The sequence below is a fragment of the Terrapene carolina genome, unplaced genomic scaffold (genome assembly GCF_002925995.2).
Source record: "Terrapene carolina triunguis isolate 2854851 unplaced genomic scaffold, T_m_triunguis-2.0 Scaffold58, whole genome shotgun sequence".
Classification (NCBI taxonomy): Eukaryota; Metazoa; Chordata; order Testudines; family Emydidae; genus Terrapene; species Terrapene triunguis.
In genome coordinates, this window is record NW_020664409.1 from 38,098,470 (window position 1) to 38,120,654 (window position 22,185).

Sequence of the window (22,185 nt, forward strand, 5' to 3'; positions counted from 1 at the left end):
ATAATGTACACAATACTTCTGGTATTATGTATGCACAATTCAATAAGAGTAAAGCACTCTAGTTTCTTTTATTACATTTTGTGGCAAGAAAGAGAGATTTTGCTGAGTGTCATGCAACAACAGCAATTTCTGTGGGAGCTGTTCCTGACTGTGTAACTGCAGTATTGTATGTATCATCACATCAGCCATCGTTGTAGTCAGGTTTCATTGCAAACTTCCTCAGTGTCACAACTGCCTCACCACTAAACAGTAATCTTGGCCACAAGGGACCATCTTTTCCAGAAGGGAGAGGCAATTTAGCCTCCATAACATATCAGTCTCCAACTTGTCTTCAAAAGACCATCAGATGTGTTGAATTATGTATAATATCGATGTGAGATGTTGCCCACCAGGGAATGGGTTGACATTAACAATCTCATGTCATTGAGGGCTTCAGATCTCAAATCCCCTGGACAGAGAAGAAACACTAGTTCTTTGCCCACCTATCTGTTTCCAAAATGACTCCCTTCCACAGTACGTTTTTAAAATTTGATAACGCGTGTAACAAAACCCAGGAAACATCCCTTTAACATATACACTGCATATAAAACAATGACCAAATTGAAATATTGAAGAAGCAGGGCATCATTAGAAAGCTTGAACATTTTCAACTATATACTCAGCTACATGCACATTTGCAAATGTTTTTTGTTGGAGGACCCCCACACAGTATAGACTCATAGACTCATAGACTTTAAGGTCAGAAGGGACCAATATGGTCATCTAGTCTGACCCCCCGCATGATGCAGGCCACAAAAGCTGACCCCCCCCACTTTCCCTTAGCTCTGCTGTTGAAGTCTCCAGATCGTGATCTAAAGACTTCAAGTCGCAGAGAATCTTCCAGCTTGCGACCCCTGCCCTATGCTGCGGAGGAAGGCGAAAAACCTCCAGGGCCACTGCCAATCTACCCTGGAGGAAAATTCCTTCCCGACCCCAAATATGGCGATCAGCAAAACCCCGAGCATACAGGCAAGATTCTCTAGCCAGACCCTCATTTTACCAGCGATGGCCGTTATTGCCTAATTGATTAGAATCACGTAATCCCATCAAACCATTCCCTCCATAAACTTATCTAGCCTAATCTTGAAGCCAGAGAGGTCTTTCGCCCCCACCGTTTCTCTCGGAAGGCTGTTCCAAAATTTCACCCCTCTGACGGTTAGAAACCTTCGTCTAATTTCAAGCCTAAATTTCCCCACGGCCAGTTTATATCCATTCGTTCTCGTGTCCACATTAGCACTGAGCTGAAATAATTCCTCCCCCTCCCTGGTATTTATCCCTTTGATATATTTAAAGAGAGCAATCATATCCCCCCTCAGCCTTCTTTTGGTTAGGCTAAACAAACCAAGCTCCTCGAGTCTCCTTTCATAGGAAAGGTTTTCCATTCCTCGGATCATCCTAGTTGCCCTTCTCTGTACCCGTTCCAGTTTCAGTTCATCCCTTTTGAACATAGGAGACCAGAACTGCACACAGTACTCCAAGTGAGGTCTCACCAGCGCCTTGTATAACGGAAGCAGCACCTCCTTGTCTCTACTAGAAATACCTCGCCTTATGCATCCCAAGATCGCATTAGCTTTTTTCACAGCCACGTCGCATTGCCGACTCATAGTCATCCTGCGATCAACCAGGACTCCGAGGTCCTTCTCCTCCTCAGTCACTTCTAACCTATGCGTCCCTAGCTTATAACTGAAATTCTTATTAGTCATCCCTAAATGCATCACCTTACACTTCTCACTATTAAATCTCATCCTATTACTAATACTCCAATTTACAAGGTCATCCAAGTCTCCCTGCAGAATATCCCGATCCTTCTCCGAGTTGGCAATGCCTCCCAACTTTGTGTCATCCGCAAACTTTATCAGCCCACTCCTACATTCGGTTCCGAGGTCAGTAACGAATAGATTAAATAAAATCGGACCCAGAACCGAACCTTGAGGAACCCCACTGGTGACCTCCCTCCAATCTGACAGTTCACCTTTCAGTACTACCCGCTGCAGTCTCCCCTTTAACCAGTTCCTTATCCACCTCTGGATTGTCCTATCGATCCCCATCTTATCCAATTTAACCAATAATTCCTCATGCGGAACCGTATCAAACGCTTTACTAAAATCGAGGTATATTAGATCCACCGCATTTCCTTTCCTTATTATATACCTGTATAGATAAAATAATGTAAACAACAAAAAAGCTAGCACTCTTTCAATTCAGTTCCAATAGTAGGAAGTAAAAGAGAATGTGTGTAAATATGCAGTAAACACTAATGTGAGTTACTCATAAGAAATAGGGGGACAATACATGTTTATGGAGTTCTTCAAGAAGCATGATGCTGGATTTTCCAGTATCTATTAATCCTATTTATGTAGTGCCATTATCACTATGCAGCTATATATATATCTGATTGTTATGAGACGCTACACACAATCCCATAGTATATATGCAATATACAACTTGCATGCCAGCACTGTGCATTTTATCATATGTTAGTTTAGAGTAGTATATATGACTGGGACAGTGCTGAGATGTCATTTTTTTAGAGTAAACTTTGCCTCCTCCAGAAGAATGGTTACAAACCTGATTTTCTTGTGACTGCTACCAAAGCTCATCTAGTATTCTTTCAGACTGTGACACAGTGAATCAGCAAAGTTGCACTCTAAATTCTTGCCCAGATATACTGTCCAGAAATGGAATTCTGTAAAAGTTCAATCTATACAGTGTTGTCTAGAACAGTGGTTCTCAACCAGGGGTCTGGGGCCCCCTGGGGGGCCGAGAGCAGGTTTCAGGGGGTCCACCAAGCAGGGCTGGCATTAGACGTGCAGGGGCCCAGGGCAGAAAGCCAAAGCCCCACCACCTGGGGCTGAAGCCCCGGGCTCCAAGTCCTGCCACCTGGGGCTGAAGCTGAAGCCTGAGCAACTTAGCTTTGCAAGGCCCCCTGTGGCATGGGACACCAGGCAATTGCCCTGCTTGCTATCCCCTAATGCAGGCCCTGGTTTTATATGCAGAAAATCAGTTGTAGTGGCACAAGTGGGCTGTGGAGTTTTTATAGCATGTGGCGGGGGGGGAGGGGGAGGGCTCAGAAAGAAAAAGGTTGAGATCCCGTGGTCTAGAATTACAGTTTGCGTCAAAGGAACACAAATAAAGCGCCTTCATGGATAAAATGAGTTTTAATAAACGTAACAAGTCTTTTTCTACTTTACTAGTAGTTACATAGCCATTTTGCAAAAGAAGGTAAGTCCTGATTTAAAACAATTTAGCATTGTTATATTGATTTATATTTGTTGTTGCCCACATGTACACTCCTGTCTATTCAATGGGATGAGGAAAGAATTATCAGCCCATACCGCACCACATATGAATTCAGAAATTGTATAAGATTGAATATGCTCTTTGGTATGAATTGTGCACTCTGGGCCTGATCCAAATCACTGAAATTGATGGGAGCTTTTCCCCTGACTTCAGGGGGCTTTGGATCAGGCCCTAAACACAAAGGCCTAGATTCTGCCACCCTTCCTTACATTAAATAGTGCCTGACTCCCTGAGTAACCACACTGATTTCAATGTGAGTAAGAGTGGCAGAGTTTGGCCCATATTTTTCACAAAAATGTAAGTTAGTGGACTACTATTCAGTTCAGAATTAACTGGCAGTTAATAATCTACCTTAAATACTTTGGCCAAAAATGTTCATTCTTAGTCTGTCAATGGGAGTTATGGGCACTGTGCACCCCTGAAAATCAGCCAACTTTTACCCTGTCTGCAGCATTTGACATTGATCACCAAATACTACTGTCCTGCCTTCAAGAAGTTGCAAGAATTAATGGAAATTCCCTGAAATGACTCAGGTTTTTCCTTGCAGACCAAATGCAGAGAGACATGTTCAGCAACTGTTTCACTACCCCCGAAACCTTCACCTGGGTAGTCCCACAGGCCCAGAGCCCTAAAGGGACTTAATCATTTAAAGGCCAGATTTAAGAGTCACTGCGATCAACATAATCCCCAGAGAGCTGCTGCCTGTTCCTGTAGAAGCCTAAATTTTTGTTGTAAAAGTCCTGTAGCAGCCTACATTTCTGCCACCAAGCATGCATACTACTGCCTCAGGCAGGTGTCCAGCTGTCTGCTTCATGTCTAATCCCCAGCATGACCCTCATGCCGGCTGAAGATACACATTGCCCTGCCTATGTAGTTTGCAGGGCCCAACCCAGTAGACGTGATCTGAGAATACCTAACTCCACACGTATTGGCCGGGGGAGGAGCATTTCCTTATAAGCTTTAGCCCAGTGGCTAGTATACTCCTCTGGGATGAAGAAGTTACTCACCTTATGCAGTGACAACGGTTCTTCGAGATGTGTGTCCCTATGGGTGCTCCACTGTAGGTATGTCTGTGTCCCTGCACTGCTGATCAGAGAACTTCGATAGGAGTATCCATTGGGCCTGCACATGCTCTGTCTCTCCTTGTGCTGAGCCACGAGGCTAGCCAGCGAGCGCAGGCTAACCCCGCTCAGTTCCTTCTCTACCGCAGAGTCACAATGAGAAACTCCGAAGTAGAGGGGAGGAGGGCAGGTTGTGGAGCACCCATACAGATGCACATCTCGAAGAACCATCATTAATTCACAAGGTGAGAAACAACTAGGGCTGTCAAGCGATTAAAAAAATTAGTCGTGATTAATCATGCGATTAATTGCACTGTTAAACAATAATAGAATACCATTTATTTAAATATTTGTGGATGTTTCCTACATTTTCAAATATATTGATTTCAATTACAACACAGAATACAAAGTGTACAGTGCTCACTTTATATCTTAAAATGAACATGTGCTGGCTCATCATCCGAGACTGCTATAATATGAAATATTTGGCAGAATGTGGGTAAAATAGAACAGAAGACATACAATTCTCCCCCAAGGAGTTCAGTCACAAATTTAATTAACACATTTTTTTTAATGAGCATCATCAGCATGGAAACATGTCCTCTGGAATGTGGCCGAACCATGAAGGGGCATATGAATGTTTAGCATATCTGGCATGTAAATACCTTGCAACGCTGGCTACAAAAGTGCCATGTGAATGCCTGTTCTGACTTTCAGGTGACATTGTAAATAAGAAGCAGGCAGCAGTATCTCCCATAAATGTAAACAAACTTGTTTGTCTTAGCAATTGGCTGAACAAGCGGTAGGACTGAGTGGACTTGTAGGCTCTAAAGTTTTACATTGGTTTGTTTCTGAGTGCAGTTATGTAACAACAAAAAATCTACATTTGTAAGTTACACTTTCACGATAAAGAGATTGCACTACAGTACTTGTATGAGGTGAATTGAAAAATACTATTTCTTTTGTTTATCATTTTTACAGTGCAAATATTTGTAATAAAAATAATAATAAAAAGTGAGCACTGTACACTTTGTATTCTGTGTTGTAATAGAAATCAATATATTTGAAAATGTAGAAAAACATCCAAAAATATTTAATACATTTCAATTGGCATTCTATTGTTTAACAGTGTGATTAATTTTTTTTAATTGCAGTTATTTTTTTGAGTTAATCGCGTGAGTTAACTGCGATTAATCGACAACCTTAGTAACAACTTCTTCTTCTTCTTCGTGTAGTGTCTCTATGCGTGCTCCACTGTAGGTGACTCCTGAGCAGTATCCCTTTCGGATGGCTGTCAGCTCAGTTACAGATGATAGTACTGTGGAACTGAAGATGGCATTGGAGGCGGAGTCCCAGTGATCGCATAGTGTTCTGAGAAGGTGTGGGCTGACACCCATGTCGCTGCTCTGCAGATCTCTGAGATAGGGACATCCTTGAAGACGATGACAGATGAGGAGATTGATCTTGTAGAATGTGTACGGATTGAATCGGGGGGGGGGGGTCACATTACGAATTTGGTATTACTGTCTGATGCAATTCAAGACCCACTTAGAGGGTCTTTGGGATGATATTGCTTAGCCCTTGGATCTTTCTGCCACAGAGAGGAAGAATCTAGGGGACTTCCTGAAGGCTTTGGCCTATCAAGGTAGAATATAAGGGCTCTCCTAATATTTAAGGTATGTAATATAGCACTATTGTCTTGGTGAGGCTTGGTGTAGAAGACTGGAAGGTGGACTGACTGATTCATGTGAAATGGGGAGGTTACCTTAGGGATGAATTTTGGATGCAGCCTGAATGTAACCTTGTCTGGAAAGAATACTGTATGGGGGGTGGGAAATCATCATCAAAGTTGTTACTTTCCTATTCTTCTAGCCAAGATAACTGCTATCAGGAAGGCCATTTTCATTGATGGGTACATTACCGAACAGGTGGCCATGGGTTTGAAGAGGGGCCTAGTCAGCCCTTTCAGTACCAGATATAGGTCCCACCAGGGAGTAGGGAGTTGAGGTTGAGGCAAGAGGTTTATTATATCCTTAAGGAACCTTTAGTGGTTGGTTGCAATAGTACGGAATACCCATCTATGGGTTGGTGAAAAGCTGCGATAGCTGCTAGATGGACCCTAAGAGAACTTAGGGATAACCTTGATATTTAAGGGTCAAAGCATATTCCAGAATATGTGGAAGAGTTGCTGAAATTGGAGAGATTTGTTGGGATGTGCACCAAATCTGAAACCTGAACCACTTCTGCAGGTAAGTGCTTTGCGTGAAGGACTTTCTACTGTGTAGTAGAACCTCTTGTACTTCCTTTGAGCATGAGCTTTCTAGGTGCTAGAACCACACAGGAACCATGCTTTGAGGTGGAGAATCCCCAAGTTGGGATGCAGGATATGCCCTTTGTCCTGTGAGATGAGGTGAGGAATGGTTGAAAGGGAGATCGGAGGGCACATTGTGAGCTGTATCAGGTAAGGGTATCGGGTCTGTCTTGGCCAAGTAGGAGCAATCAGGAGACGTGAGCTCCACTCCTTTTTATTTTTAACAGGACCTTCAGCAGTAGAAGAAATGCAGGAAAGGCAAAAGAAGGTCCTCATCCCAGGGGAGAAGGAGAGCATCACCCAGAGAGTGCTGTCCCATCCCCGCTCTGGAGCAGTAGCGTGGACACTTCTTGTTCTGGTAAGTGGCAAACAGGTCTGTGGAAAGTGAGTACTGATGGGTGCATCTCCCACTCATGACCGTGCGGGAATTTGTGACTGAGGTTGTCCTCTGTTGAGTTTGGCATACCTGGGAAATAAGATATAGATAAGGTGATGTGGATAAGATGTCCCTCTCTAGCAGCTGATGTAGTACATGCAGGCTATGTTGTCTGTTGTGATCTTTGTATGTGATCCTGCTATCAGCAGGAGGAAATGACACAAGCTTTCCTGACAGCTCTCAGTTCAAGGAGATTGATGTGTAGGGATATCTCCGCACATGATAATTTGCTTTGTGTTGTGAGGCCCTTTAAATGAGCGCCCCATCCTATGAGTGATGCATCAGCGGTAAGGAGTGACGATGGTGACATCTGCAAGAAGCGGATCCCTTTGCATACATTGGCTGGGTTCTTCCACCAGTCCAAGGAGTTTTTGATCCTGGTAGGTGACAGGGGTTTGTCAAGATGGTCTCTGTTCATTATGTAAACCGAACTGAACCATAGTTGGAGGCATTTCATGAGGAATCTAGCATGCAGTATCACCACTGTGCCCAATGCCATATGCCCCAACAGTTGGAGGCAGATCTGGCTGATACTTGAGGACTGCATTGAGCTGTATCTATGAGTGGGAGCCGGGTTAGGAACCGGTGTTGAGGTAGGAAGCTTTGGTATTCAGGTCAGCCCCTATGAATTCCTGGCATGAAGGTCAACTTCTGGATGTTAATCCGAAAGCCCAGTTCTGTAAACAAGTGTATCATGGTGTCAATGGCTCGACGAGTGATCAGGCTCTGAGGAGACAATAATTAAGATAAAGGTAAATCATTATTCCTTGCAAACATAGATGAGTGGCTACGAATGAGATAACTTTGGAAAATACTCTCAGGGCTGATGAGAATCTGAAGGGGAGGACTCTGTATTGGTAATGGTTATGTCCCAGAATGAAACTGATAAATTGTCTGTGAGTTGGTAGTATTGAAATATGAAATATGAAAGGTGTCCTGTAGGTCGAGGTTGAAAATCAGTCTCCCTATTCCAGTGATGGAATGATCATCGATAAGGTGACTATCTTGAACTTCTGAGCTTTGACAAACTTGTTGAGAGGTCTGAGGTCCAGTATAGGTCTCCAACCTCCCTTCCTTGGGTATTAGGAAGTAATGAGAGTAGAACTCTTGCCTTGAAGATGTTGAGGAACTGGTTCTATATCTCCTAACTGCAGGAGTCAATCTATCTCCTGTCACAGTAGACTCTTGTGAGACACATCCCTGAAGAGGGATGGGGAAGGGTGTTGTGGAGGGGGTAGAGAGGTGAAGTGGACAGAGTACCCGGAACGGACCCATCTGTCCAACATTATGGGTTCCCAGGCACTGCAAAATGCTGCCAAATGGTGGCTAAATGGGTGCATAGTGATAGACAGCAGTGAGGAGTGGTCTTGTAGTGCCTTGACCTTCCTGTCAAAAGTGGTGTTTAGGGGCAGGGGGCTGGGATGAAGATTGTGGACCGGATGGCTTATGTTTCATGAATTTTCCATTTTTACTTTGTGGATCATAATGGCATTGTGATGGGAATTGAGATGCATAAGGTCTGTGTTGGGATTGAGCGCTAAATGCCTCTTTTGCCCCTCTGTGTAGATTCCCAGAGACCTGAGACTGGACCTGGAATCCTCCAAGGTGTGGAGGGAGGCGTCGGTCTTCTCAGTGAAGAGCTTCACACCCTTGAAGGGGAGGTCCTCCACTGTGGTCTGCAACTGTTTGGGAATCCTGACAAGTGGCGCCATGATGCCCGTTTCATCATCACAGCCGTGGAGATGGAGATGGCTGCCATGTTGGCGGTGTCGAGGGCCAACTGCAGTGATGTTTTTGCCACAAGTTGTCCCTCCTGAATGATGGCCTTAAGGGATTCCTGATGATTCTCTTGCAACTTATCAATTAAGTCATTCAGGTTATTGTAATTCATGTAATCGTATTTTGCCGTAAGTGCCTGGTAATTGGCAATACAAAATTGTAATGTCACCAAGCAATATGTCTTCCAACCAAAGAGATCGAGGAGCTTCCAGTCCCCGACATAGGGTGTTGCCCTGGAATGATGTTGTTGGCCACAAGAGTTTACAGCATCCACCATGATGAAATTGGGTGGTGAGTGGGAGAAAAGGAACTCTGATTCCTTTGCAGGGACATATTTCTTGTCTGCATGCTTGCATGTCAGGGCTATGATGCCGGGGTTTGCCAAGCTGATTTAGTGGAGTCTATGATGGCTTCGTTGATTGGGAGGGTGATCTTCAAGGAGGATGAAGAGTGGAGGATATTAATGAGCTGATGATGTGTGTCCTTGATGTCCTCCAGTGGTATGTGGAGGGTATCCGCTACTCTTTTTGCCAGCTCCTGGAACAGACGGAAATCATCTGACATCAACGGTGGTGAAGGCATGAAATTTTTGTCTGGGGAAGAGGAGGATATGGCTTGGGGGGGAGGTTACCTCCTCCTCCGTGTTCCCTTCTTGCTCCTCTGTTTCCTGAGGATCTGATGCCCTTGATTCTGTGACCGAAGGAGCATGCCTGGAGGGTTGTCAGATGATGCTTGAAGCTTGTGATGTAGGATGTGTGCGCCACCCAAGGGACCCAGTATGGCCATTGTGGTGGCTTAGGGCCTGGTGGAAGTGCCCATGGGTGGCTATACCAAGATGGTGAGACACTATTCAAAGAAGAAGTAGGAGATACCAGTTCAATTCCCCATTCTGCCTGATGTGGGATTTGAACAGGGATATCCCACCTCTCATGGGTGTACCCTGGGCTATTGGCTTGCGTGGAGCTCTCTCACTGCCTCCTTTTGGCGTCTAAAGCATCCAAGTTCCTTTGGGGACCAGGCCACAAAGCTCCTTCATTTGAACCCATAGCTAAAATCACTGAAATAGCTGGTGGGGCAACACAGGCTGAAGAGAGAGTAAGTAAAGACAGAGACCCACACGTTTACATACTCTTCGTATCAGTTGCAAACACCACTATCTTTCAGCTTTCTTGGTTCCTTTCACGACAACTTTATTATGTAACCAGACACGGTCTTGTTTTGTTTGTTCCTGTTGGCGTTTACATTGGAAAAGTCAGGTCTTTACCACCCTCCTTTTTGCTGGAGGACATCGGCAAGATCCTTGGAGTATCTGCATGGTAACATGACAGGAGAGAGAAACCTGAACTGCAGCTCATGTCCTAGCCTCCAAGGCCCCAATTCACTTGAGCATGTGCGTAACTTTCAGCTTATGCCCATGTGCTCGAGTGCCTGCTGGAATGGGGTCCAACTGGTGGCTCAGGTGACATATCTCAGCCAGATAGAGCTCCAAAATCTTGCAGTATTCTTCCAGTCATAAAGACAGAAATGAGCACCTAAAAAAGGTAAATTAATCACGTAATGAAAAAAGTTGAAACTCTGGGTTTTACATCATATAGCAGCGTTAAAAGGCTTCTTTTTGTTTGGCTGCTTCAGAATTCACCCTTAAAATAACCCGTTGAGTAAATCGCCCCCTATTACTGCTATATCCAATATATGCCAGTAATGACTATATGTTTTTAGAGTAATCAACCTAGAAGAAAAACTTTGCTTGGTTTCATACCTCCTTTATATAATACTATCAGTAATGACTGCTTTAGAAGTGAACATAATTTTGATTATCTGGCCATTACTTTTGGTTTCTGGAGCTCAGAGACAGCTGGATTTTTATAAGCTCACCCTGCTGTATTGAAGATAACAAATGTAATACAATAATCAAACTTCTGTAACATGGAACACAGAAGGGGTGTGCCTATAGAGCTGTCTATCTATATACACACACACAACACCTTCAAGGAATTTTATCTTCAGAGGGAGGGATATAAAAATAATTTGCACAATGCTCCTATTCATTATTCATACCCACAGCAAAATATGTTTCTTTCAGTATCAATATTTAGGCTATGCATTAGGGAGTGAACAATTTAAAGGTAGTTTCATTAAATTATATAAATTTATACTGCCATGAGGCTTACTAAAGCCTGTGTTAATAAAAATCATAGCATTACAAGAATACTACATTTAAAAAACTTAAAAATAACCCAGTGAAGATGGTGGAATAGGAAAAAAAAATACTAAACTGAAAGAAGAAATCACACTAAATCCTAGAAGAAACATAATTTGATGCATCACATTAAAAAAAATTAAAAGACACGGACAACTTGGTTTATTTACAAAGGACCTGAGAATAAAAATAAAAGTACTTGTAATCAAAGGGAAGGAAGAAAATAAAAATACGAAGTCAGGCTTGCCAGGAAAAGATAAGGAAAGTAAAAAAGCAGAATGAGTTAATGAAAAGGGTTTTACAAATATGAAAGCAGAGAAAAATAAAAATGACTAGAGAGAAATATCATGTGTTACTAAGGGAGAAGAGAAAAAAATCTATTATCCTAAAATGCTTTTAAAAAAATCAACATTTAACAAGGAAAAAATAAATCAAGGATACAGGCAACAAGAAAATAATTGACTTTGTCCATGTAGCTGTTGATTAAAAAGCCACTATGGGAATATTAGGAAGTACGGAATATGTAAAAGTGTCAGCAAATCTGAATGTGATGCATCCTGGTGGTAAGAAGGAGGTGGCCTCTGCGTACTTAGGAAAGGAGGGATTAAAGAGGTGCAGCAGTTATACACCACTCTGGGTTCTCCCCAAACCCCAGGAGTTCACTTTATTCATGTCCTCCACAGATGGAGCTACAGAAGGGGCATTCCAGAGTATGTGGGCAGTGCACATGTCTAGTGTCTCATCCAGATTATTCCTACCGGGGGCTCTATAGGAAGTTACGTGGTGAGTTTAAGGGCTCGTATTAATGCTGTTTTTGCGACATCAGCGTATGTCTTTGTGTGACAAAAAAATAAATAAAAATAAAATAGCATCTGAATAAGGCTCCAGAATTGAAGGGAGTCAAGAAGTTGCTTTACTGAATTACTGGCAATTGCTCTACAGTATTCTTACCAGGCACAGAAATCTACAGAGGTACCAGTATATAGGAAGAAAAGTAATTTGTGGTGCTAAACTTCAAAAAAGGAAGACTGTTATCCTGGCAATTACCATCTGCCTTCAGCGTAATATAGAAACAAATACAGCATTCAGACTTTGATTCAGCAAGGTACTTAAAGCACATGGCTAATACACCAGAGGAGGAGAGGAGTCTTTGCAGAGAAGTCTTTGAACCCCTTAACACATGGAAAGTGGCCCCATGTCAGCCTGAAATAGGCCACTATGGAAGAGGCTGGCCAGTGTAGGGGGTTGCTGGATTGATACTTATTCAGATCAAGTTGACCAAAACAGAATGGGAGCACAGGCGTGCAAAGGGGTAATGCCCCTTATTCCAGTTTATATACTAGACAAGCGATGATGTACATTGCTGCGTCCCTGTAGCATGTGCATAGGCTGGAAAGGTATCTTCTGCTTTCCCTTACCACACCCACCCCTACTCACCTCCCCACTGGGCTGTGTGTGTGTGGTGTTTGTGTGTGTAAGGGTGAATTCCATCCTGTTATAACTGTTTATATTGTAGCAAACCCAGTTAGGATAAGAGCCTCATTGTTCTAGGCCCCATACAAAGACATAGGAAGGCCTATGCCTGAAAGAGTTTGTAATCTAAGAAGACATGATAAATGGATGTAACAAACAAGGGGGCAGGGGGAATGGGTAAGCAAAGCCAAGGGTAGTGCTATGAATAGATAGCTGTGTAAGCCATAGGCTACAATATGCATGACTTGATAGTTCTGAGATTCTAAAAACTGTATAAATATATGAATATACATTATTAAATAAATATTGACACAACCCCAGATCCGTTACTATGTAGACCACCAGAACCAGGCGCAGTAAAGAGTACAAATTTGGAAAGAAGAAATCATACCAAAGCTGATCACCTTTGACAGAATTACAAAATGAGCAGATGCGGGAAATACCATCATTGAATCTGGCATTTCAGAGTGACGCTAAATTGTATTTGACAAATTCATTCTAAATGGCTTGGATACAATGGGTGAGTTCACTACTGGGCAAAAGAACAGTCAATTAAGTGCTTTCATTTTCCATTCCCAGCCAATCGAGGTCAGCCTGACAGTTATGAGGTAAGATTCCATCTGCCCACCCAGAATAGGACCCATTACCCACCTTTTGTTCCTAAGTTAAGGCACGTGAGTGCTTCACCTAGATCTCCTGAATAAAGTAGAGTGGTTTGAGAATCTGAAAGGAATCTGCATCCAATTCTCAGAAGACTGCTGCATAGGACCATTGACGTGTGAATAAGAGGGTGCAAATATAGATATTCTTTTGGCTGGGCGAGGGATTCTGGGGGCCAAGAAACAGAAAAATAAACAACACGAAAGAAAACAAACCAGCCAACCTCCTGAGCAATAGTTGATTTCAAATGGCTCTCAACACCAAAGCAACCGTGCTGCCCTTGAACTGAAACAGGTGAAGTAAGAGAAAATAAGCAGCTATCTAAAATGTTTTAATCTACAATGAACAGAGAAACATTGCCTCCCCTCAAACTAGTGCAATTCAAGCATTAAGTTAAACATTTCTTTTGGCTTAAAATGTAGTTATAAACATTTTATAAAGGTAATGCCAGACAAAGGAACTGGGGGGTGGGTGGGAAATAGTTCAGGTTGTAAGTGTTTAGCACTTACCATCTTGCCAGTACAGATTTATAGAGTACTTATGATTCAGAAGGATCCCAAAGCACTTTACAGTTACTGCACTGCCATTAGCTGGATCAGCATCTGCTCTGGTGAAACCTGCAGGAGGTGGCTAAGGGATCCCTTCATGTAGATTCTGCCATGTCATTCTGTTGGTATGTGACAGGCACGTAATTTTCTCCTTTGTGGAATGAGCAGCTGAGTTCATGTCCAAGCCCTAAGGACCTCAGATGATCCAAAGGAAACCAGATCCATCCATACACAGGCACTGTGTATCCATGTTGGCTCTGTGTCCCCACTGATCACACCATGGCAATGTGTCTCTAATGGATCCATGCTACAACGGACTCCCTTTTTAAGAGACTAGCCATTGTGGAGAGGCTGACATGGGGAAGATGACATGGCTTTACTTTTTGCCAGAAATTTTCAAAGGATATGGAGTGTGTGTGTATAGGGGGAAATATATGTTCTTCAGCTGCAAACCCACCACCAAAAATGAGGCTGCCAATTCTCATCTTCCCAGATCCCAACCCCATGGAGCACCTCTAAAGGGCCTGGAGGAAGGGGTGGTGCTAGAGAGATGGCTGACCAACTCCCCTTCTGCAGATAAGTCACAGATCATGGAGATCCCTGCATGAAATATGGGAACATAATCTACCACCATGCTTTTAGGGAGGGAAGAATAAACTTGAAATTCAGGGGAAATATAAGCAGACAAAATAGTGTCAATACACTTCGTCTTGTAAAATATGTTATGAAATCTTCAATGGCCATAAGTGCCAGGACCTTTCTTTTGTCCAGTAGACACAGCAATGAGTTTTAGATCCATTACTGCTAGATTCCAAAGTAACTCTAGATTGAATTGTGTGATTATTCTGATCAAGATAAATGGATGTATCTCTTCTCAATGGATGTATGTAACTCCTATTGCTGTTCATAAGAGCTCTGCATTCAGAAAGAGAAGATGGCCATCATATTCCAAAAGAAAAATGTGATACAGAATAGTTGTAGTGTAGCAGGTTGGGCATTCTTCACATTTCCCCCTCTCTTCTAGTATTTAATGTAGACAGGGTGAACATCTTCGACTGACCTTTCCATTTCTTAGCTACTTGGAAAAGCAGCAAAAAAATTGGCTACTATAATTAAATACATTTCTGCGTAAATTACAGCTGCTGGGGAAGCAATGAAGACTGCTGTATGTTAATAGGGGCCTTTTGCCTACCTGTATCATTTGCATGTATAAATCTAGCTTCCTAACACATGACAACTTTGCTCACTTACGCACACACAATCATGTCTTCATTTGCTCATTTTTAACTGTTTATACATCTTTCCTCATCTCTAAGTAATAAATATACACACATTTTTAATAAAGGAAAAAGCTCATTGCTAACTTTCCCACTTTATTTAAAAATTAGACATTCAGAGTTAGTTATGATTAATTACAAATATACAAAACATCTAAATAAAATAGCATGGGATGTGGAGACACTAAAAGGATCCATTCTGATCCCATTCACATCTATGCCAAAGTTTTCATTGATTTCAATGTGAGCAGGATTGGACCATAAAATGAACAGGTTCATGAGGAGCCCATTTAAGAAAGTACATAGTCTGATAATCCCAGTGACACAGGACAGGCTAAAGATAAAGCGCCGTTCTACACCTTTAGAACTTGTGTCCAAATCCTGTAAAGAGCCTGGGAACACAGGAAATGTGTATAGAAGGCAATGGGGCTGAAGAACAAAATCCTTAGCCTCTAGATGTAGATGTGTGGGGACCCATAGGCTATGTCCCATTGACCTGTACTAGAGCAGAGACAGCTGCCACACTATCTAAGGGAAATGGAGACCTCCACTGCTTGACTCTCTCAGCACACAGAGAAAATGTGACGTTTCTGCTAAGATGCTTTTCAGAATTTGGCCCTTAATGTCTGAAAAAGTATGGATTAAAAATGGGCAGTGAGTAAATGAATTTCTATGCCTACTACATTCATTTGATTTGTAAATCAATCATTAGGTTCTAAGTTTACCTAGTAATTATTACCTACAAATAGTACTTTTTACAAATATCGTTATTCTACTGATAAAACCGTATGATTTTAAGGAACAATTTGAAGGGCTTGATCTCACTCATATGGGGAGTATGGACACGGACTTCAACATAAGCAGGGTTAGGCATTGGGTGATTTGCCAGGAACTGCAAAGCCCTTCCAACCTATTATAATTATATAACCAGTATCAGAATCATCCCATTATTAAACCAGAAAGTATTCAGAGAGCATGCCAATTTGATTCTTTGGAAAACGTATGCTAAACCTAAAGAGCCATCCATTCATTTCAAATGAGAGTTCTGAAGGTTTTGCCTTAATAGTAACACCACAGCCTATTCCTATTTCATTTTGGCACTTTGCTTCCAAACGTATAACAAAATTCAGACTTTCTTTTAGCCTACATATAATTTATTCACAGATCATGTGAACTGAATGATGAAAAACTGCACACACTTTTTCACTATTATTCAATGAAGTTTTAGTATTCTGTATTTTTTTTTTGCTAGAGTCAGAGCTGCTCAAGTGCAAAAGAAGTCCAAACCAGCCACCAGATCCAAAATTAGCATTTTATTCAGAACGTTGGGGTCAGAGGTGTATCATTTATATTCTGGTACACAATACAGAGGCAAAGCTGTTGTCAAAAATCTCTTCAGTTCAAAAGCTCCTTTTTCCAACATACTGTATATTTACTAGTACCACCAGTATCAGGCCACCCCTGTCTTCTTTTTGGTACAAATTATGTAAAACGTTTGTGCTAAGAACTTTTCTCCCTCCCCAAACCAAAAAAATTAAAATAAAAAATAAAAAATAAAATTGAGTACTCTAACTACAGTTCAACAATTGAATCAATGTCACTTGTTTGCAACCTGTTTTGTAAATACTTTATCCATAACGAAAGATATAAACATGCAAAAACCTGAATCCATAGTCCAAATAATACATACACATGTTCTGAAGTTTCTGCACTTCCCAATAGACTATGCCAATAAAACATTATGTACACATACCATTTTTACAGTGAAGTGGAAAAAAAAACAGTACCAGAAATTTTTAAAAAAAGTGTACATGGATTAAGACCAAAATGTGCCTAACATTCTACCATAAGAAAAAAAAATCAATTCTGCTACAAACTGGTGATATGAAAACTCCCTTTATTTGCAACCAGCTGCATAAGTTTTAGAATTTTAGTGAAAAAAAATCCTAACATCTAAAACTAGAAGTAATGTACATTTTTCAATCTCATGGTCATCTCCCCCAGATAATAAAATGGCTCCATGTGGGGTTTTTTTTTGTTTGTTTTTAAAATTTCCTTATTTTAATAAAAGCAATGCAATGTAACAAAAGCATGTTGAAGCATACTGTGATTTAATTTACTCCTCCCCACCCCAACATATTTTGTCTCTTTAATGCATCATTTCAGAAATCAGTACCATTAAAGCCTTAAACATAAAACTAATTCCGATCTGTAAAAGGTACAAAAAGGCACATAAAATCCCAGTGCTTCTGTACTGTAAAATTCAAGTGTAACTGAGCTCAATATTTTTTTCCAAACAGCATTGGATTACTGATATTCCCACTGAGCCCAAATTGGTTTGCAGCCTATGCCAAAGCCTTCAGCAAGCACTTGTGCTAGTAGACTACAAAGTTAAAGCCTAGCTTCTGTATGCTTTTTGGGAATATCAGTTGAAATGTTTGTACTTGTCCAAAAACAAAGTTCACTTTGAAGTTCAGTCATCACCTCCACCATACATATCAGCAAGTTTCTTGAAACGTGGGCCCCAGTCATTTAGGTAGTCATAGTCTTGCTCACCACCACTACTTGAGGAGTTAAGAGAGCTCAAAGATCCAGCAGTGGAGCCACTACCTTCATAGTCAAAGACTAGGAGGGAGTCATATGGTGGGGCTGTAGGGTCATTGTCAGCTGCTTTAAGTCCCTGAAATAAGGAGAAAAGAAGAAAGGCAAAATTCCATATGTGATACAGAGAGCAAAAATGTAACAAGAATATCTCAATTCTATCACATCCACTGCAGGCTGAGAAAACCAGATTCTTGCTCTTATCCATTTCCTCAGATTTCAACTAATGAAACAGCATTCATATTTTTGAAACTTCAAAAATATAAGTAATGAGTCTTCTGTTCTTATGGTCAAGTTTCCAGCATTAGCAGATTTTGAATTTAACTGAACATATGGTTACACATCTTTAGAGAACATTATTATTACTGTTATTTCTATTGCAGTAGCAACCAAACAGGGATTAGGTGCTGTACAAACCAGTATAGACATTCCCTGAGCCAGAGAGCTCATAATCTAAGATATACAATAGGGACCCATCACTTGAAGAAGAACTAAGATATGGACAGTTTATGATAACATGAACAAAACCACAAACCATTGGAGTCAGGGGTTTGAAGGGGTAAAGAAAGGAAAGATTATAGGACAGACAAGTGTGTTTGTATAGATAAGTTACAACAGCGGTCTCACATGGTCCCCACCTGACCACACTGAAAGACAGTAGGCCTTTGGTTAATCTGCACATGCCAGAAGACACTGGTATCTCCATAAATAAGTAATTGGGAGATATTTAACTTCACTCCTGCTCCCTAGTTTTCAGCACTCAGGTCACCGACCTCTAAGCCCCACCATGAGGAAGAGAGCATTAATACATAATGGCCTAGGCTTTATGAGTTTTACTGTGACCACACACGAGCTCTCGTGCATCACTTCACAAGTGCAAATAATAAATTTCACAAGAGATCAAAGCTACATGTATGATAAAAATCTAGACACGTGTTAATGTTTTTTTTCAATTATTACTTTCTTGTGATTGTAACCTTTGTTTCAAAGTCTTCAATCTATCAGACAGCCAAAAGACAATCCATAATTTTAAAATTCCGCTTCTAAGGCTGAGCAACATAAACTAAAGAAACCCAGCACCTTGGGTGTCACCATAATTATCAATGGAGCTCGAAGGTTTGGTGAAGAAGTAGGAATAAGACAGATCTGGCAAATACAACAGCCTGGGTTTGCTTTGTTGGTGGGGCTTATTTCAAGGCAGGGATAACAGACAGCTGTTGCCAATCTCATTTTGGAGGGATGACAATATTTCATTTTCTGAGGACATTTTGAAATAAATACAAAGCTGGACATGACTTATGTTTTCTTTTGTGGATGAAGGATTTCAGTTATCAACATCCTGAAGATGATTTAGAAGATCACTTCTATAGCTTGTCCTGAGGAAGTAAGTGACTTGAATTTCACTTTCAGGGGAAGGCCTGAAGGGTTTGGAGCACATCCCAGAATTCGGCTTTTAATGAGAGACTGTATTTTGGTGAAACAATTTGATGCATTAAAGGACAGATGTCGTGACCATCCATATCTGCCAACCAAGGAGAGAGCCAGAATGCTCCATGACTTTTACAGCAGGGCTTCTCAGCCCACAGGATACATCTTCAAATGAGCTGCAAGCAGAAGCGGATGAAGGTCTCCTACTCTAGGCCAGAACAAGTGGTGGTCCCCGTGCCAGAGCCGTGGCCCCACCCCTTCTGCCTGTGGCCCTGCCTACAGCCCCACCCCCTTCCACCCCTTTCCCCTGCAGCCCAACCCCTGTTTTGCCCATAGTCCCACCCAATTCTACCCCCCCCCCACTGTGGCCCCAAGACCAGAGAAGCTCTGTCCCCCTGCCATGGCCTAGGGGCCGCAGCGGGAAGTGATAGTGTTGAGTGACTGCAAAGAAACTTGGGATTTAGAGGGTCATGGCGTAACCATGGGAGACCATGGTTACATGCCTGACACTTCTCCTCAGCAGCTAGTGGGTGGGGGATTAACAGAGCCATTGCTGAAAAGGACTACAGCCAAAGCACTCCTCCCTTGAAGCAAGGCAGAGTAGGGAAGGAAATCTCTCTTTCTCCCCTGCTCTCTTTCCAAACAATTCTTTCCTGGTGCTCCCCGAACCATCTTCTTACCCAGGTTTAAGCCTAAAAGCTCCGTCTGGCCTTACAGATTTTAAAACGTTAAATTAGCTCCCTTTGCTAGAATCTCAGAGATAATGAAAGGAATGGCTACAAAGGCTCAACAACAAGAGGGTTGAAGTCTGGAAGACAATATAAATAGAGTTACCATCTTCAGGGGTTTTCAACCCTGCAGTTTCTTCCACTGGACGTGCAGAATTTTTTCAAAGCCTTCAGCTGAAGTATCTACTTTGGCAGCCACTGTCCACAGATAAATTGTCAGCCAAACTGCTAGAAGGCTTAGTGAAGAATTTAAGAGTGAGGGCCCTGTCAAGCCTCTCACTCTTAAATTAGCACTTAAAAATTTCTCTGAGAACAGCTTCCTGACAAAACAGATTATCTGCAAGATTGAGTATTTCCTTGGAGATTATCCCTTTTCAGTAAAATTCATTCAATATGGTTTGACATGGCATGTTGTAGGTCTAATCATGTGACGTAACAGCCTATTGCATGGACATTGATTTTTCTAGAAAACACCCCGGTATCGCTAAATCAGTTAATCAGGCCACATGTCACATATGCATAGGAAAAGAAACACCAGTAAAACTATGCGCCTGATTCTCCACTGCCTTGTGTAACCATTCATAAATATGTAAAATGAGAGTACAGTGCTACCAATGTGATTTCATAGCATGTTATGCCCCCTTTGCCTGGGTGTACATGACTACACAAGGCAGCAGAGAACCTGGCTCAGGATATTTAGTTTTTGTATATTTATAATACTAATAACCTCAGCCAAGAACATTTCTAGAATTTAAATAAATGCTTTGGGTTGTACAACATCACTGAGCTGGTAATTAGTAGCCAGCACTCCAGTCATCTTTTCAAATTACCTAACCAGGATAATTGGTACCCTTTGTTATATTTCTTTTCTGAGTTTTCTATCCTGATAGCTGTAATAAGGACAAATGAGTCCATCACCCTAAATGTCTGTAGCTGGAGTGCAATGTCTTATCTGGTCCAACTTCAAAGCTCTAGTCTTTTTTGTTCATTTCTGCTCTTGAAACAGAAACACAATTTTACTTACTGAGCTATATATAGCTGGGTCTACATTGTTGAATGTTCTTCCTTTCAGTCAGTCCCTTAAGCTTGCTCGGGGCTACAGACGCCCATCCTTTTGGATGTAGGTAACAGGGAAGGAAGAGAAGTCCTGCTTCAGCTGAAGAGGTTATGTGGAAAGTATCAGAGCTATCTTGTAAAAGCCATTCACAACGCTGGCCTGGAGCAGAAATTCTGGAGCTATTCCCACAGTTTTCACAGTTGATCCACTCTCAGGATGGCCAGCTTGTGAGTCTGACTCTGGGATACTAGCTTAATCGGTATCTATAAATAAAAATAGTTTTCCCATGCAACAGTAGAAGTTCTGCCAGGCACCAGCCATCTACAGCATGAAGCTAGGCTTACAGACTGAACAGTCTCTTATTATTTTCAAGTTGGTACTTGGATTTTCCTGGTTCAGCATCCATTGCTGGCAGTGGATGAAATAAAACTGTTGCTGTGCCATTGAGTTTACAGGATAGAACGACAATGAAAAATTCACTGTTCCAGAGACTGTACTTAATGTGCAAACTGTTTCCTTGAGAAAAGGTTCCAAGAGGCAGCATTATGGAGATATCAACATGGTTAAACTTAAGTTGACATTTGCACTTAAAGCAAGGTTAAAAATCTCTCTATTTCATCTTCTAATGCTCCAAATTTAAACACAGTAACTCTTGGGAGGACAAGTGAATTTTCCACAATATATCCACGGCAAAATATTTACTACATTTTACAGAGGAAATTTAAAATGAGACAATTTCACCTTCCTGTTGCTGAATACAATCACCACACTAACCCAATCTGCCATCTATTTCTGTTGTCTGGTGCTATTTCTATGACTAGCTAGCTCTCCATGCCTTCCTCAGATGTGTTCATTACCAGAAGGAGTCCCTGTCTAAAGGAGCCGGTAAGGTCATTTGGACTGGGCTTTCCCATCTTAAGAACCACACGAGGTTTGCCAGATGGATAAGCTGCCTCAATAGTGGAGATGTAAACTTTACTCAGACAAATTTGGCTTCAACTTTCCCCTCTTTCTGCCCAGGCCCCAACCCCTGTTACTCAGAGGAAGCATGAAGGAGGAAGGGGAATTTGCACCCAGAGTTGACCAAGGAGGTTCAGCAACCTTATGTTTACATAAGCTAAGCACCCATAATGCTCTCATTTTATCTACTGTTACCAAATGACAGGAAAAGGTAAACTACAGAATCCTGAACAAGAATGGGGAACATTAGAGAATCAATGTTCTTGTGCTTACATTTTCATAAATTCTTGTTCTTTATCGGATCTGAGAGATGTGTTTGGTGGTGCT

At 41.7% G+C, this 22,185-nt stretch overlaps 1 protein-coding gene across 1 annotated transcript in view; it reads right to left on the bottom strand.

Annotated features, from left to right (window-relative positions):
• Nucleotides 1–16,395: 16,395 nt before the first annotated feature.
• Nucleotides 16,396–22,185, bottom strand: part of CDH2 (cadherin 2) — a 196,338-nt gene continuing 190,548 nt past the window's right edge. The window contains exon 16 of the mRNA XM_026661747.1: nucleotides 16,396–17,764. Within this exon, the coding sequence (XP_026517532.1) occupies nucleotides 17,558–17,764 (207 nt within the window). The 3' untranslated portion in view covers nucleotides 16,396–17,557. The remainder of the gene's footprint in view (nucleotides 17,765–22,185) is intronic.